At 36.2% G+C, this 17,220-nt stretch overlaps 1 protein-coding gene and 1 long non-coding RNA gene across 3 annotated transcripts in view; one reads left to right on the top strand and one right to left on the bottom strand.

Annotated features, from left to right (window-relative positions):
• The window catches only part of LOC136844214 (uncharacterized), a 512,558-nt gene extending 506,452 nt beyond the window's left edge, over positions 1-6,106 (bottom strand). For both annotated transcript variants that reach the window (XR_010854768.1, XR_010854767.1), the window contains exon 1: positions 5,692-6,106. This is a non-coding gene — a long non-coding RNA (uncharacterized lncRNA). The remainder of the gene's footprint in view (positions 1-5,691) is intronic.
• Positions 6,107-16,169: 10,063 nt separating this feature from the next.
• Positions 16,170-17,220, top strand: part of Spase22-23 (Signal peptidase complex subunit Spase22-23) — a 51,736-nt gene continuing 50,685 nt past the window's right edge. Inside the window, exon 1 of the mRNA XM_067112169.1 lies at positions 16,170-16,485. Within this exon, the coding sequence (XP_066968270.1) occupies positions 16,343-16,485 (143 nt within the window). The 5' untranslated portion in view covers positions 16,170-16,342. The remainder of the gene's footprint in view (positions 16,486-17,220) is intronic.

Below are 17,220 nucleotides of genomic sequence, written 5' to 3'. Positions count from 1 at the left end.
CCTATCGGGGCTAAACTTGGACTTAAAGGGCATCAGGAGTGTCACTATTCATCTCAGCGACCTCGAAAACTATGGATTACACATTAATTATCTTTATTTTCGGTTATTTTCACGTCACACCCTTCCCACCCCCACCCACTTTGGAGCCAGTGATGTCTTACCGCCCCAACAGTATTCTTTTCCAGATGGTAAGTCATATGTATACTGAAATGAGTTATGACAAACCCGTACAGTTTATTTAGTTACTAAATCTACAGGCGGAACCAGCCCCGTTTCAGGAAAGCCCTTCCCACCCCCAACCCCCTTTGGTGCCCTTTGGAGCTAGTGATGTCTTACCCCCACAGTATTCTTTTCCCGATAGTCAGCCATTTGTATACCAAGTTTGGTTTAAATTACTCAATACATTTCAGAGTTATGCTGGAACATACACACACACACACACATACACAAATACATCCATTTATATATATATATATATATATATATATATATATATATATATATATATATATATAGTTATATATAGTTATATGTACAAACATGCATATCTATATAGTTATATATGTATATAAAAATTTACATATATAAATATAAATGTGTTGATATATATATATAGGCTATATATATATATATATATATATATATATATATATATATATATATATATATATATATATATATATATATATATATATACAGGATACACATCCTCTGAAAACTGACGCGTGCAGCAGCCACCATTTAAGGTCACTTCTTAAATCTTCTGAAACCTCTTCATAACATCGAAAATAAAATTGTACAAAACACGAAAATCATTGCAGTGTTGTTCCATATTATTTTCTTAAGTGTGCGCGCACGCACGCACATGCACACAGACGCACATACACATATATATGTGTGTATTTATCTTGCCTACAGGCACTGTTGCAAGTCCGCTGTGCCAATTGTTTTCCGGTACGAGAAGTTAAACGATGTTATAATGGAAGGCCTCCTGTTGCGTAACCTTCGCAATGAATTTCTAGAAGTTGCATTAGAATGGATAGTTGTAATATGGCTTTCTTTGTTCACTCACTCTTCTTTAGCATCAGTAATACCCAAATGAGCATTTACTGACGTTTCAAAAGGGATAGAGCAACAGTCACTCTATGCTCCCTTCTCTGGTGACATGCAAATTACTGTACTGAATCTGCATTTACAATTTACAACCGATGAATTCTTCGTCCAAGAAGCTTAGGTCTATGTCAACATCATGTATTAAGTCATTCTGTGTTACTATGGTTGATTTTCAGTCATTTTTGTTTTTTGTAGGAAGGGGATTTTAAAAATCCCCTAAAAGTAACACACTTAACTCTATAGAAAATCATAAACAGTAAAAAACAAGTAAAAAATGTGCTGAAGTTTCTTCGGCGCATTGAAGTTTTCTGTACAGTGTATAATCAAGGCCACCTAAAACAGATCTATCTTTCGGTGGTCTCGGTATAATGCTGTAAGAGCCGCGGCCATGAGGCTTTCAACCACGGCCCGGTGGTAACCTTCCTATAGAGTTGCCAGACGCACGATTATGGCTAAATTTAACCTTAAATAAAATAAAAACTACTGAGGCTAGAAGGCTGCATTTTGGTATGTCTGATGATTGGAGGGTGGATGATCAACATACCAATTTGCAGCCCTCTAGCCTCTGTAGTTTTTAAGATCTAAGGCCGGACAGAAAAATTACGAACAGAAAAAGTGCGGACAGAAAAAGTGCGGACGGACAGACAAAGCCATCTCAATAGTTTTCTTTTACAGAAAACTAAAAATAATAATAATGGAAAACATGGAAACATAACATAAACAAACACTCATTTCTTTCATTATACACTGCCTTTGCAATTTAATCGTATATACCAAACATTTTTGCCGGATATCTTTCATGACGATCCTCAAACTCGTTCCCCATTACGTGCAACATTACTATCCTTTATTTGAACAACTCTTTGTCATGCAATAATAAATTTCCTTAATTAAAACTAGTGTTATAACACCCTCTAGTAAATGGCTCCATTAAAAACCGAGTGATTGGGATGGTTAGTAAGAAAACAAATGTAAAAGACAACACAAATTTCGCACATTTTTAATGGCGATTTACCCGTGTAGTGTCATACACAAAATGTCGGCCAATGCTTACAAATCGGCCTAACCTATATTGGGAAATATAGGTTAGTGGATTCACAAACGTTTTCAAAAGCTTTATACAAAACGCATTCATATCACAGAAAGTAGTAATCTAGAGAATATACCATGTTTTGATTGTACTCTAATGGCTTAAAAGCCACACTACGTTAACTACGTAACATCTCCCTAATGGATACCAGAGGCCTCAACCCTTACTTTGTGGGTATTTTACGCAGAGGATATTTTATAATTTAGTGGAATATAAACGTAAGTGACCACAAAATTCAGGCAGCATCAAGGATCATTGAAAGGACAGAAAAATGATTGGAATAAAATGATGAACACTCACGGATGATTAACTTTCATGCTTATGTTGGGTGGCAAATTCTATTTTAAAACTTAAAACTTTTTATTTTTACAATAAAAATTAAAACGCAATCAGATACATATATTCAAGAAGATATACAAATATAATGAACTATATTTTTTATTTCGTTGCACATTCAAGATATCCACCCAGTAAAGACGAAATGCTGCTTTCATTCCTATCAATACATCTGCCCATTTGCCCGTAATACTTTGAGGATAACGAGATCATTTCAAGAAAGCATCCGTAAAACCCAATAGCCGGTTTCAAGAAGGCCTAGGGTGTGAGGACATCGGTTGTACTGCCACTACAGGGCGAAGGAAATTTCCCAGAATTAGGAAATTAAGGTAACACCCAACATGACCCATCAGCCAAGGATAGCAACAAATATATTCAATCAACAGCATGACATAAGCAGGCTAAATGGAAGTGGGTAGTAAATGTTCCCAACTACCATCCGGATCTGGAACTATATCCAAATTCTGATCCGGACCTGGACTCAAGAGAATACTCAAGAAACTCTTTAGATAAGTCGAACGCGGGCAACAGACCAACCGACTGAATTTTCGTGATAATTCAGACACGGGTTCGGGGGCGAGATATTGTTCGGTCTTGCAAAGGTAAGCACTTTGCCGAAAACCATCGAGCTGTTCATGAAGTAGGTCAGCCTTCGCTTACGACAGTGTAAGCAACAGTATTCTCTTTTTCCGTCTCAATTCTCTTCAACAAGAAAGGAAAAAATCCCATGAAAGTCCGCAAGAAGGTCACGCTCGAGTTTATATGCCGGAAGAATCGGGCCGAGCGCAGCGGAATTGTGGATTTACGAATAAAATATCCGAGGAAAGAAAAATAAGTAAAAGAATGACGGGTCGAGGTACAAGCGAATGGGGAGAAATAAGGAAAACACTGAGGCGATCCAGGTTCAGAACTGGGTACGTAATGCTCTAGCAGGGAAATTCGCGGACTCGTCGAGATGAATCGAAACGAAAGGAAACTTTTGGGAGAAAAATGTGACAAAAAAAAAAAAAAGAAGCATCGGAAGAAAACTAGAGAAAAATATGTGTAAGTTTGACGCACACACACAAACATGTATATGTATATATATATATATATATATATATATATATATATATATATATAATGTGTGTGTGTGTGTGTGTGTGTGTAAGTGTGTGTGTATGTGTGCCTGTATGAATACAGTAATAGATACCTTATAGCCCTCGCTGTCTAGAAATAACAAACACGAAGCATTGTCATAGTAAAAGTTACGATACTCAAATCCAATATCCATAAATGAAGAAAAAATATCGAGTGAAAAATAAATCGACGAAAACTCCTGGAAAGCCCTAAAAAGATTCCATCCTGGGGTGTGCAATGCCTGACACACTCCCATCCTACCTCAAGCACCCGATCCAAGTGTTTGTGCGATTCAACCGCCTGTAAAGAAGGGCAACAGGTGTGGCAATGATAGAGGTCACCATAACTCCAGTGACGTTCACCTGGCTCAAAATATATTGTTCAGAACCCTTGCTCTCAAATATACGGACAGGAGTCCCCGAGCTATATCTCAGGGTACGTTGTTTGTATTTTTGGTGGATGACCCTTCCAGTGTTAAGACAGCCATGGTACAAGCAAAACAAAACGGCTCTCGCGAAAAACTGAGGTCTCTGCGTTAAGTGATCTTTTTACAATAACCTCCAGAGACTATAATACATCGTATTTCTGAAATGTAAGAATTATTCCTCACATAACGTTACTCTCGCGTCATGGACATTAGGGCAGTGTAGGAGACTAATAAATACCATCTTGACACTTATCTACCCTACATATTCAATTTTATCCAAGAGCAGTAACTTTAGGCACCATCAGAATTTTAACGCATTAATCAAAATGGACTCTTATCTAATTCTGACCTGATGAAAACAGGAAATGGAAGAGTTGGGGGAGAGGGAAGCCAACCTAAAACACGACGATTAAACCCACCTCGTGATACATAGGCGCATAAGGAAACGAAAACTTAAGCATTTATATGCAAATATATACATGTGTATATGTATATATGTATAGCCTATGTGTATATACACATAAAAATATATATATATATATGTATTTATACAGATATACAATATATTTACATATATATATAATATAACATACTGTACATATTATACATATATATGTAAATATATATGTATATATGTATTTATATATATGGATACATACTCGTATATATGTATATATATTTAGGACTACATATGCATATAGGCTATATACAAATATATATATATAAATAAAAATACAAACACACAAATATGTATATACATATATATAATACATATTTATATATATATATATATATATATATATATATATATATATATATATATATATATATAGTATACATCTATATATATATATATATATATATATATATATATATATATATATATATGTATGTATGTATGTATGTATGTATGTATGTATGTATGTATGTATATATATATATATATATATATATATATATATATATATATATATATATATATATATATATATATATATATATATATATATATATATATATCCGTTTTGTTAAACTGGTCCGACGCGTTGGCGCCCGCAACATATTTTCCAAGGGGGGCGCCAATTCTTAACACATAGCCTACATGGATAGTTTCAAGTATCAAGCAGACAAACACTTTTGACCCTTTGAACTAGGTGGTTAATTCCAAAAACAGTATCAGCGCCTCCATTTCTTTAATGAATAAAGCAATTATATATATAAAAATTTTTTCCAGGATTTCATGGTCCGACACAAGTTAGTCTTTAGGCTTTTAAGGTTAGGTTACACACCCCGTCATTCTTCAGTGTATAATAACTAATGTTAGTGAGGCCAAACTGATTCTGTGACAGTTTAGGCTGTGTCAGTTTAATCAATTATAGCCTACTGCCATAAACATAGGATAACAATCTGAGTTAATAATAACATTCGAACTCTCCCTATGGCCCAGCTATATTCAGAAATATATGGATGACATTCGGTAGATCTGGAGATCAAAAAATGGAAAGGCCACAAAAACTCCAAGCAACACTAAAATTAAAGTGCATGATAACGGCTACTGTGAAATACTGTTCCACCAAAACTAGGCTAATCTGAAGTCCTTACTTACCATTGGCACCAACTTGACAGCAAACATTACGGCGAGTTAAGAGGGCATTGTGGCTATTACAATTACACATTACTACAAGCTTAAGCATCGATCTAAATTAAAGAAGGCTCAGACATGGTAACTGGAAACACATTAAATGAAAAATAATAATTAACTATTCACCAAGAACATTTGGTCATGGCGAAGCCAGCTGATTCGAATACCAGGTACATGCAGGCTTTACACAATTCGACATCAAGATTGCACAATACTCGGGCACGGAGCAAGGCTACCCAGGGCTTGTTTAAAATAATGTAAACAAGCTTTTTATAAAGTTACTATTCTATTCATAAAACCGCAAAATCACAGAATAGGTTTCTAGTATATCCATCACAACGATCCCTTACACTACACTTTTCAACAGCAACACTTCACATGTCACAGATGTTATTCGCATTGCATCATGGGAGTTGGCGCTCTGCGCATGTCACTAGACTAGACCATGGAGCGTCAACAATATGGAGTGGCGTTCTCCCCAAAGTCTTTGGTTCTCCCCATCGATCGTGTGACCTCAGGCAACCATATTGGAAGTCCTGGTTCAGCGCATAGTAGACTATAAAATCGTAAATTACCTGCAGCATTTTGTTCACATCGGATGGAGAGGAAGAATAATGAGGGAAAAGGGTGCGGGTGTGATAAGGCTTATGTCGAACTTATTTTTAAGGTCTTTGGTAGAAGGATAGGAGGGAGGCAAAGGATTTGGTGACTTGATAATGTAAAGGAGGGTTTGGATAAGAAGGGTTTATCGTAAGATGTTTTCGACAGAAACGTCGGAAAAACGCCATTTAGGCAACTGACCCCATAGCTCTGGGATGGCGGTGCGGATGAAGAAAGGAAGGCGGGAATGACAGGTTAAGTAATAACACACGTTTAACCCAGAAAAGAAAAATGGCTGAACAGGTATTTTTTCGATAAATTCATTGTTAGACACCATAAAAAGTCCCTTGTAGCGCTTGGTCAGAAGTAACTTAGTCGGTGTCGAAAGGACGATTTAAGAACAATCACGATGCTAGCTTTCCCAGTCTCTGCAATACGGTAGTTTAATTGTCATAAGCGTACCCTACTTCCATAACTTGTGGTGATGATTATTTTCCAGTCTTGTCGTTAAACTTAGTGAAGGCTACCCATGCTTCCTTGGTTTGGTGATTCTGTTTGTACTGGCGCTAACCGGATTGCTTTGAAACTGTTTTTTGGGAACTTACTTAATGCGGCCTTTGAGTATGGTGAATGGGAAAGGGATTAGGTGGCCTGGTGTGGACCTCAGGATTCGGTACACAACCAGCAGATACGTACTGCACAGCGTTTCCTTTCATTTCTTTCCATACAAACAAAGATATCAATCTAATGTACAAAGGGATATCCGGAAGTAATCATATGACAAAGCCTGTCAGTTTTAAAATTACTTCAGTAAAATAGTACAATGATCATTCTAGGCCGTAAAAATAACACGTTTTTAGGACAGAGAGTTTCAGTAAATTTTGTCAGATACGAAAAATCAGTTTCAGTAACATAGTAGTATTTCAGTCAGCAGAATAATAGATTTACGTTCCGGGGACCAATAGATGGAAGACTGTGTTCAGAAAATTAAACGAATGCTACCATGCTGGAATGGGACATGCAAGGTCAGAAGGACCGTGTAGTAGAACAGTAAAGATATAAAGCATTGTTTCTTTATTTTCTGTTTTATCCACAGTTCAGTATTGGCTATTGTGACAGCGATCCTATTTTCTTTTTGTATCGTTTTTTCTAGAAAAATATTTGCACTCTGCCTGTTCTACGAAAGTTGATATCAAATATTCATATAGTACTATCAGTTACGGAGTCTTAAGCTATGTATCAAGATGATCTACAGGGTTTTTAAAACTCCGGTTCATTGAAGAAGGGTTTATTAGGGAAAAATATAGTTTTAGATTTATATTGGTGAATGACATGTAAATCATGTCATTCATCATTAATTTCTTTTTTCCTTTTAAAAAGAATTTATGTAATTTAGTTTATGAAATGCAGTTTTAACTCAGTTTCATTTTCCTACAACTGCTGTTAACAAAGGGTTAGCTCATGGCACTGCCGGGATGGGCAATGCCGAAAGATTTTTCCACCGGCAACATTAAATAATTTTCTGGCAGAGATGGTGCGGTTTCCAGGGAAAAAGGTCAGGCCCGTATTGCAATTAAACATATAACAGCTGGCACGCGGAAGCCCAACGAGTATGTGATAAGCCAGTAAAGAATGCGCATATATTTCGGAATGCGGCTATTTCAAGTATGAAATATATTCCGGTTTAGAGGCCTTAACGAATTTAAATTTTTACATGAAAAATAAAATAACTTATTTTTCTGGCATTAGAAAAAAGCCAACTGTGGAATTTTTCTGGCATTAGAAAAAGGCCAGCTGTTAAAGCGTGCTAGCGATCTTGGAATAAGCTAATTTTTCATTTAAGAAATTACGGGTCAAATTTTATATGCAGAGGAGTATTGCAAACTTTGTTTTTCTCCAAAATGGTTATAAATACAGAAGCCATATTTTTTTCGATACCCAAGCAACAGGTTTATTGCTTCCATTTTCAAAATTCTGTGAAAGACATTTAGATGAGAAGTAACTCTCTTGCATAGCATATCTTTTCGTAATCAGAGGGACAGGATCTTCGGTAATATTCGGCAATGTCCCTTTATGTCATGGTCTATGCAATCAAATGTAGTGTTCGAGAAAGGTTACCGAATTTTTCGTCATGAACGTCAAAATGAAAAGTATTAGATCATGTCCAGAGGGAATATATTCATAGGTGTCCCCTCAGTGGAAAGAAGAGACTAATTTTGTGATGAGGATGAAATGATAAATGCGCTTTATTACTCCAAATTACGTTTGGACGTGCTGTAACTCGTGATTCGATTTTCCACAGAAGTTATAATTCGTTCTAATTTTTTTTTAAATATCATGTTTTCAGGGTTTTGTGACTGATGAAGCGCCCGGAATTTTAAAAGAAACTCCTACGCTGGATAAAACACCCATCATCTGTAGTAATCAAATTTTTATATTATTCTTTTAACCTGCCAATGGAATTGAATTCTTCCGTCTTTCATTACTTATAATGTAAATATTCTGAGGGGCCTACGCGTAACAGTTAACAGAAGGATAGACAGATTAGATATTTTCATTTCATTTGCCAAGTGGGTTCAGTTTATTCAGTTTATTATTAGATCTGCCGTTTATAAAACTTGTTATGACAAAAAAAAACTATGACGTATGATTATTTATACTTTAGATTAAAATTATTCTGAATCACTGTGTGAAGCGAACTTTGGGCTAGATGCCCTATATTTGCCACAATTCAAAAGTGGGCCATCGAGGAAAATTTACATAAATATTTTTAATCATAGTAGTGACTTTTATTATCTTATGCTCAACACATCAGTTCATATAAAGCCTGAGAGCCACTCAAGAAACCTAAGGCAGCTTTTTTTTGCCGTCTGAATTTACACCAAGACTGATACTTGTTTTTGGGGGAAGAATGACCTTTTCAATACTTTCCCAGCCAACGGCAATATCATTTGACACAATGCAAAAGAAGCATGATTTAATAGTCCCAACAGTTACATTGTGTAAATAATCTATGGACGAATTATTACTTTAGTGACTCTTGTCCCAGTCTTGGCAGTAAGCTAACCATATTACTTCCGCAGTCTTCTTTGACCATCTGCATGGAAAACTTGCTTTTGTTCTTTAAGCATGAGGTTCGAACTGATAGATGTCTATTGACGGTAGCAAACGATTCGGTTCATTTGGCAACATAAATATTCATCTCTTGTGCCTTTATTGGTAGCATGGCATGACAAGATGCCAGGAAAAAAAAATCCACCGTGTGGCATTGCCTTTACTTGTGGAGGTGATAGTCACTGTCATGTAATCTGTTGCCTTCGTTATGTCCTTAGTGTTCACCAAACCTCATGAGACAAACAACTCAGTGTTTTAAGTAGATAAACAAAAAACTATGTCTATCCAAACTTCAGAAGAGTATTCTTCAAACATATTTTACGCATTAGAATCCAAAACATTTGCAGGACGTCTTTAAAATTTAAAAGAAAAGAAAAATACTCTGTAAAATAAAAAAAAAAAATGTTAACAGACATCACTAAACCAGAAAACTTGAAGGAAAATTAGAGACTCGTAAACGAAGGTATAGGCTATAAAATTTCAACGAAGTCAATTTCCACAGTAAGGACGAGCTGTAAAAAGTCTTCTTTGCAAGTCCGATTATTGTGTGCAATGTTAGTAAGCGCATGGTAAGACTGCAAACAACTTCTGAACGAACTGAAAATTACATAAATGGATAAAAACAGGAGGAAAATCTGAAAATGAAAGACGAGCAACCGAGGAAAATACTAGAAAATGGAGAATAACTCCCTGGGCAAGCAGACACGAACGCTAACTTTCAATCATGCAAATAAGAGTGTTTACTCTCACTTACAAGGCGATAAAAATGATTGAGAAGACTTGATCTAACTCCGGAGACGGGGGTCCTTCCGCGAGACGAAGGGGATTGGATTTCCCTGGGCGTGTTTTCTACCACATGAATTTCTTCCGGGCTTGGAAATTGCACTCCCTCATATTTATTCGCAGCGCCCCTGTCAGATTCACGAATGAACGGGCTAATTGAACGGTGCACACTATTAGAGACATTTAGCCAAAATTACAATATTCATCACCCACAGCTAGATGAACTCAGGGATGCAGATTTTTTTTTTTTTTCTTTTCTGTATAAACAAACTTTCTCTTGAAAATACTGTCAGAACTGAGATTACCTTTACAGAAAGATAGCGGTTTATTAATTGCATAGTTTTTAAAGATGTCGTCATGTCTAGGTACCCACCTTTTTTGTATTTTCTTACTGGCATCTGCAGAGGAAGGGAAAGAAATTCTCAATGTGAATGTTAATCGATATAAATGAAGTATAAATCTCAGGAAGTCATGGTAAACTTCGGTCCTTGAAATGAACGAGAAAAAAAAGGCGTATCCCTGCTGGCTAGGATTCTGTGCCCTGTTTGCTGTTCATTTTATTTATCAGACCGCCAGAATAAAGTCCCTCTATCGATCTTGCTCTAAAGAGTATCTTAATTATTTATTTCCTTATATTTTCACAGCCTAGGCTGCACTTGCCAAAGGTACGGCAGATTCTGATACAGCCCTGGTGCTTTTCCTTTGCAATTTCTGTCCGTTTGTTTCTCAAATTGCGTTCTTTTTATGTCAACTAATGTCAAATTCATTTTAAAGAATCATAACAGGAATGTGACTGAGCCAAGTTACTGTTGAAGATCACGGTATGCTTAACATAGTCGTCTCGTCAATTTTTCACAAGTTATATTTTAACAGAGATCTTTCACATTCTCAGTTGATCCCTGATTCCCTTTTCCTGCCGAGAGCAACCAGATTTGCTGAGCAGCAGCACCAGCATGCAGTAAATGTGCCTCGCTGCAGAACTTCTCAGTTCCAGAGGATCTTTATCCCTCACACCGCTGGACTGTGGAACAGTCTCCCTGAGGATGTCGTGCAGTTGGAACTTCAAAAGTTCAAGCGGAGATGCAATGCATTACTGCCGTAATACTATTCTCCTTGCATTTCAATACATTTTGATCTATTTATTAATTTATTTTTTTTCTTTTTAAAAAGCGAGATCTCGTCTTTCTGTATTTCCCCTTCACCTCCTCTTACTTTTTCCTAATGAACACCTTAATATTCTTTGGAAGCTTGAACTTCAAGTCAATGGCCCCTGTGGGCTTGTTCCATGTGAATAGGGTTCATCTTCTGAGTAATAATAATAATAATAATAATAATAATAATAATAATAATAATAATAATAATAATAATAATAATAATAATAATAATAATAATAATAATAAATAGCATGATTTTTAATAAAGAACTTGATCTATGATGTTAAAATGGGTTAGTTAGTTTTTGGACGTACTGAAAAGAATTGTGTGATTTCTATAATCTTCTCTTTGGATCCAGACTACGGGAATTATACACGATATCCAATAATTTATCAAAAAGAAAGGAAAGAAGTTTCTGGGCTACCCTAAAAGCAAACTTGTGTTTCGGCGACACAGCGAATTAGGCGAGGCATTGCTAAAAAGTTTCCTTGAAAATTACGTTTTAATGTAAACCCAAAATATCACGGGCTATAACCGATACTGATTTATGTTATGTCCAAGATGGAAAGCTAACAAAAGGAGCTATGAAAGGATCATGTCTTTACTAAAAACAACCCATTTATAATAAAACTCCACCCTATTATCCAATAAAATACAGCGATGTTTCGTCATTTGTGCATTTCTGCTTCATCTGTGAATCCCTTAAAAGTGGTTTCAGAAGGGGTTCACCTCTCGGTCCTCAGCAAGTCTTTTGGGATGAGATTTCTTGTCCCATCACCTTTCCCCGTAAGGGGGCAATGCCGTCTGTGTACTTTCCGCGGTGCACCACAGGCATTGCTTGAGGGTCTTTGCAGCGTCCCTTCGGCCCCTAGCTGCAACCCCTTTCATTCCTTTCACTGTACCTCCGATCATATTCTTTCTTCCATCTTACTACTCACCCTCTCCGATCAGTAGTTTCATGGTGCAACTGCGAGGTTTTCCTTCTGTTACATCTTTAAAACCTTTGGCCTAAACTTTATATTCCATTCTATTCTTGTCACCTCCCGCCGTTGCTGCGACCACCACAGCCGCCTAACCCCCAGGTACACTATTCAGTGCTTAGACTGCTTGGGTCAAAAGGAGAACAAAAGGAGTTCAAATATGTCAGCGCCCCCATAGGACTGATCTTAGGTATCTCACTTGTGGGGGAGGTCATGAACCACTGAGCTTTTCCATTTTCTATGATATAGATACAAGGTAGGCGGAAAAAAAAAAGGCGGTACTATGGTCATTTGGAGACTTTTAAAAAAAGCTTAAAGGTGAGAATGCTGATTTGTTTCTCAGCTTCCTAATAGGACCGAAGATGCAGTTACCATTGGGCTCAAGAGGGTATGGTTATGTAACATACATTCGCCATATATATATATATATATATATATATATATATATATATATATATATATATATATATATACATATATATATGTATGTATAGATGCACACTTTTTCATAGTATCTATACATACATAATATGTGTATGTTATATATATACACACACATATGTATATATATATAAATATATATATTTATATATGGAGAGAGAGAGAGAGAGAGAGAGAGAGTCACAAATAACCCTCTGTCACGCTGTTCCAGTTTAATAAGGTACGGGTTCAAGTCCTGATAGGGTAAAGATGATTTCATATATAAATATATATATAAAATGTGTGTATACAGTATATAAATATACATATATGTGTGTATACAAATTTATATATGTATATATTATATATAGATATACATATATATGTATATGTATATATATACATAAATATATGTATGTATATATGTGTGTATGTGCGTGTAGAATCTACTGGTCACTTTTTATCAGATACACGTGAAGCATTTATCAAGCACAATGCCCTCATAACTACTCGACTTTTCACATTTTGGAAACGCTTGTCGCTACGGGGCCTGGAACTAAATTAAAAGAAAAATGAATATTTTTTCAGATGCCTGGCCGAGTATTCGATCTCGGATCCGGGATATCCGAATGAGGTAACGATATTAATTATTGTACCTTGTTCGGGTACCCCGGACCCGAGATCGAATGCTCGGCCGGACATTTGAAAAAAACTTCATTTCTTTCTTAATTTGATTCCAGGTTTCGTAGTGACAAGTGTTTTTAAAATGTGAAGAAATCTATAAGTTAAGAGGACATTGCAGTTAATAAATACTATATATATATATATATATATATATATATATATATATATATATATATATATATATATATATATATATATACATATATATATGTATGTATGTATATATATGTGTGTGTGTGTTATATGTGCAGTTGGTGCTTTTTTCGTTACTGGAAAACTCCAATTTAAGGGGAAACAGGATAGTCAATACAAAGTGGTTAAATTGCAGATTTTATTATTCCTTATTCACAGAGATGCACAGTCGAGCTTTCGGTAACTCATTACATTTACTATCATCTATTTATCTATAGAAATTATTTAAAGTAAAATGAAGTAGTTTGGAAAATATATTGATTAACTAAACACAAAAGTACATAAACAACCGTAATAATGATAAACACTTCAAAATACAGACTGATGCAAAGTAAAAAGTCTAATAAATGGCTTTAAACAAATAAAGAACATAAAAACAAAAGACAAATTTAAACTGACATAAAGGCAGTGGCTAAATAAGAAGAAACTGTAAACAATAATATTAATGGTCTTGGTTCCTGGTTCCTAAGCGCTCACTCCACAAGCACAGTTGCGGGCAAACTATACGATTCTCATGAGGTGCGAAGCTTTATTCCCTTGAATACAATTTTACACAATTTTATTTTGACTTTACATTATATATAGCATTTAACAGTTTTTCATTTAATTCAGCACCCTACCCCGAAACCTTCCAGATGTTACTTAATATTTCGAATTTACTTTTATTGCTCCTCCCCTTTACGTTACTATTTCTTTTTAACTGGTGCCGTCGCTTTCTAGGTTGGTGACGTCCGTTATTTTCATGGCTAATCTTTTATACTTCGCTAGTTTTCTGTTCGGGGCTTTCAGGGTCTCTAAAGTTAAGTTTTCTATTTTTTGTAAGATTTTACACCTGAACAAACGTTCGGTGCTGTCCTCCTCTACTCCGCAGTTATCACAGACCTCGTCCTTATATCTTCCCCGGTAGTTAGCTTTCAGGTTCAACATATTCAGTCTGGTTTTCATTATTATGCATGCATCCTTTGTTTATAGTTCCCTTAGATACTTATTTTCTTCAAAGTTATATGAATCTCAGTTTCTTCATTTCTTTCTTCTTTTCTTTCAATGTCTCTTCGATATCTTGCTTTATTCTTCTCTTTATTTCTTTTTTCAATTCTTTTTTGGCATATTTTCTCATTCCATTTGTCTATATTATATTTTTTACCTATATTTTCTGCGTCTTTTGTCCAGCACTGTCCGTAGGGGGCTCTTAACTGATCCTCTACTATTTCTTTGATTAATCTTTTCTCGTCTGAATTTATAATATTGTGGAATAGCGTTATTTTCTAGTATTCAATTCTATAGCTACTGGCCATATGCCGGACTCCGCTATAATTCCCCAGTACGGCGTGCCCTTCGGCTGTTCATACATTCCTCGGAGGATCCTGTATAAGTGTATTGCATTTGCTCTAGAGCCTTTGACTCGTTTTCCGTTAAGTTGCTCCAGGTCTCTAAATTGGCAAATAATGTTGGGACCGCTAGTTTTTCATAGATCTTTTTCGTTACTTTTAATGCCATATTTCCTACTTTCCTTACGTTTCCATATCTTCTTATTTCTCTCAGTAGGTACTCTACCTTTTGATTTCTCGTTTTAATACTTGTTTCTTTTGAGCCATTTTGGGTGTACCACTCTCCTAGGTATTTATATTCATTTACACTACTAATTGGGCCCTTTTGTAACTCTGTTCTTATGTGGACTTCCTTGCCCTTTGCTCTTCTATCTACTACCAGCACTGCTGATTTACTTGGCTTAGTGTTAAATTAAATGTGAACTTCTTCAGTTGCTCCAGGCTACGGCAGTTGCCAATTGCCATTTCTATTCCTTTCCTGCTGGTGGGGAACATTATATTATCAACAAAATAGGGACTCTATTTCTATATTTCTTATGATTGTTACGTTCTTCTTGCTTATCTCATTCACTTTGTCTGTTACTATGCTGCATTGCTTTGGGCCGTAAATTGCACCTTGCCTCACATTTTCTGTAATTTCGATAGCATGAAATGAAATTTCACATATTGAAAAATGCCGCTCTTAATTTCAGGATGTTCAGCAAAATTTATTTTGGCTACAGATTACATGCTCTTTACAGGTATTATCTCTCTTAATTTTTCATACTGAAAGAAGTGACAGCAATGCACCAGAGTACTCAATCACTTTTTGGGTGCATTAATGTAAAGTATTTAAGGAGTAGAGGATCAAAATATGTTTTTTAATGTCCAAATACAATTGATGTACTTGTATTTATTATGCAATCCTTTCACTGACAAGCGAGATATATGAGAAGATAGGTGTTTGAAATACAGTAAAGAATGAATAAACATCTAAATTATCCAACCAGTTTTGTTTGAACAAATTACGATATCTTTTTCGTGTAAAAACGCTGTTGATTTGCACGTATTCATTATCGAGAGAGTCATTCTGCTGACAAGTAAGAAAAAAAAAATAAAGCTGTTTGAAATACACCAGAGAATTAATAAAACATAGATTGTCTAGACGCTTCTGTTCAGTATCCATAGCGACGAGAGACATTACTCTCACTGAAACGTTTTATTTCTGAATACATGGGCGTTAAGGATTGGCTGTTGGTGTGACGTGTAGCTGTTGTATACGATAAAAAAAAGTCAGTCAGTGGAAATCGACTGGTCCCAAGACATATTTCGGATGCCCACCTCATTGTCTTATGACGTTTGATTATTAAAAGTAAAGAATATGCATACGTTTCTGTCACGAGCAAATGCTGTGAGCGCTTTCAGCCTTAGCACCTTAGCCGCCCTCACCTTCTTGTGTTTCGCTTCAACATTTTTCTTGAACTACACAGCTCCAGTGACCATCACAGCTGCTAACATTGTCTTGTAAGTTATTTACTCCATGGATTGTTTGTACCTGGGTTATATTTTACTCGTGCGGGTTAGGCTAGCTTAAGGAAGTTCATGTAGTAACTTAGGCTAGGTGTAACTTAGGCAAGGCAAGACTAGGTCAGACCTAGGTCACCGCATTCTAACGTGACCGAACTAGCCTAGAGTTACTTTAAAATTAGGGCTGGGGCACGCTTCACCTCTTTGGTAGCTTCAGTCGGTAATTCTGTATATTAGCTCCGCGCCTGTTTTTACCTTTTTAACTGGTTTTTTCTACACTTTTAGGGGTTCTGATACTGGCAGTGCATCTGTTGTCGGCCAAATGGAATGTCCCCTTGCCGTGTTTAGTACTGGCCCCGGGGGGGGGCGGTACCCATACGTTAACAATTTATTGCACATGCCGGACGGGATATGAACCATTCAAAACAGACGTAGCCGTGCTCTGTCTTGTGAAGATCGCGTATGGAAACCCCTTGTTGGATGGACTTCGGGGGTTAATTAGACTCGAGCGCCAAAAATTCATAATTAGCAACCAAAAAACTGTAGAAAAAGTCAAGTTATAGTGCTGTCGGCGACGCGGAGCTACCCTATAGCTCTACCACTTCAGTCTCTTGGGACCCCCTCCCCCCCTGACCTTAGTAGTCTTAAGTCAAGAACAATATGCAGAAATGCATGTAGGGTAAAACTAAAGACTACCACCGCGGACTGGTCCTCGAAAGTCAGTGACAGTAA

This window comes from Macrobrachium rosenbergii, chromosome 12, assembly GCF_040412425.1.
Source record: "Macrobrachium rosenbergii isolate ZJJX-2024 chromosome 12, ASM4041242v1, whole genome shotgun sequence".
NCBI lineage: Eukaryota > Metazoa > Arthropoda > Malacostraca > Decapoda > Palaemonidae > Macrobrachium > Macrobrachium rosenbergii.
Note: the sequence above shows the minus strand (reverse complement) of the source record. Positions and strands in the feature narration are given on the sequence as shown.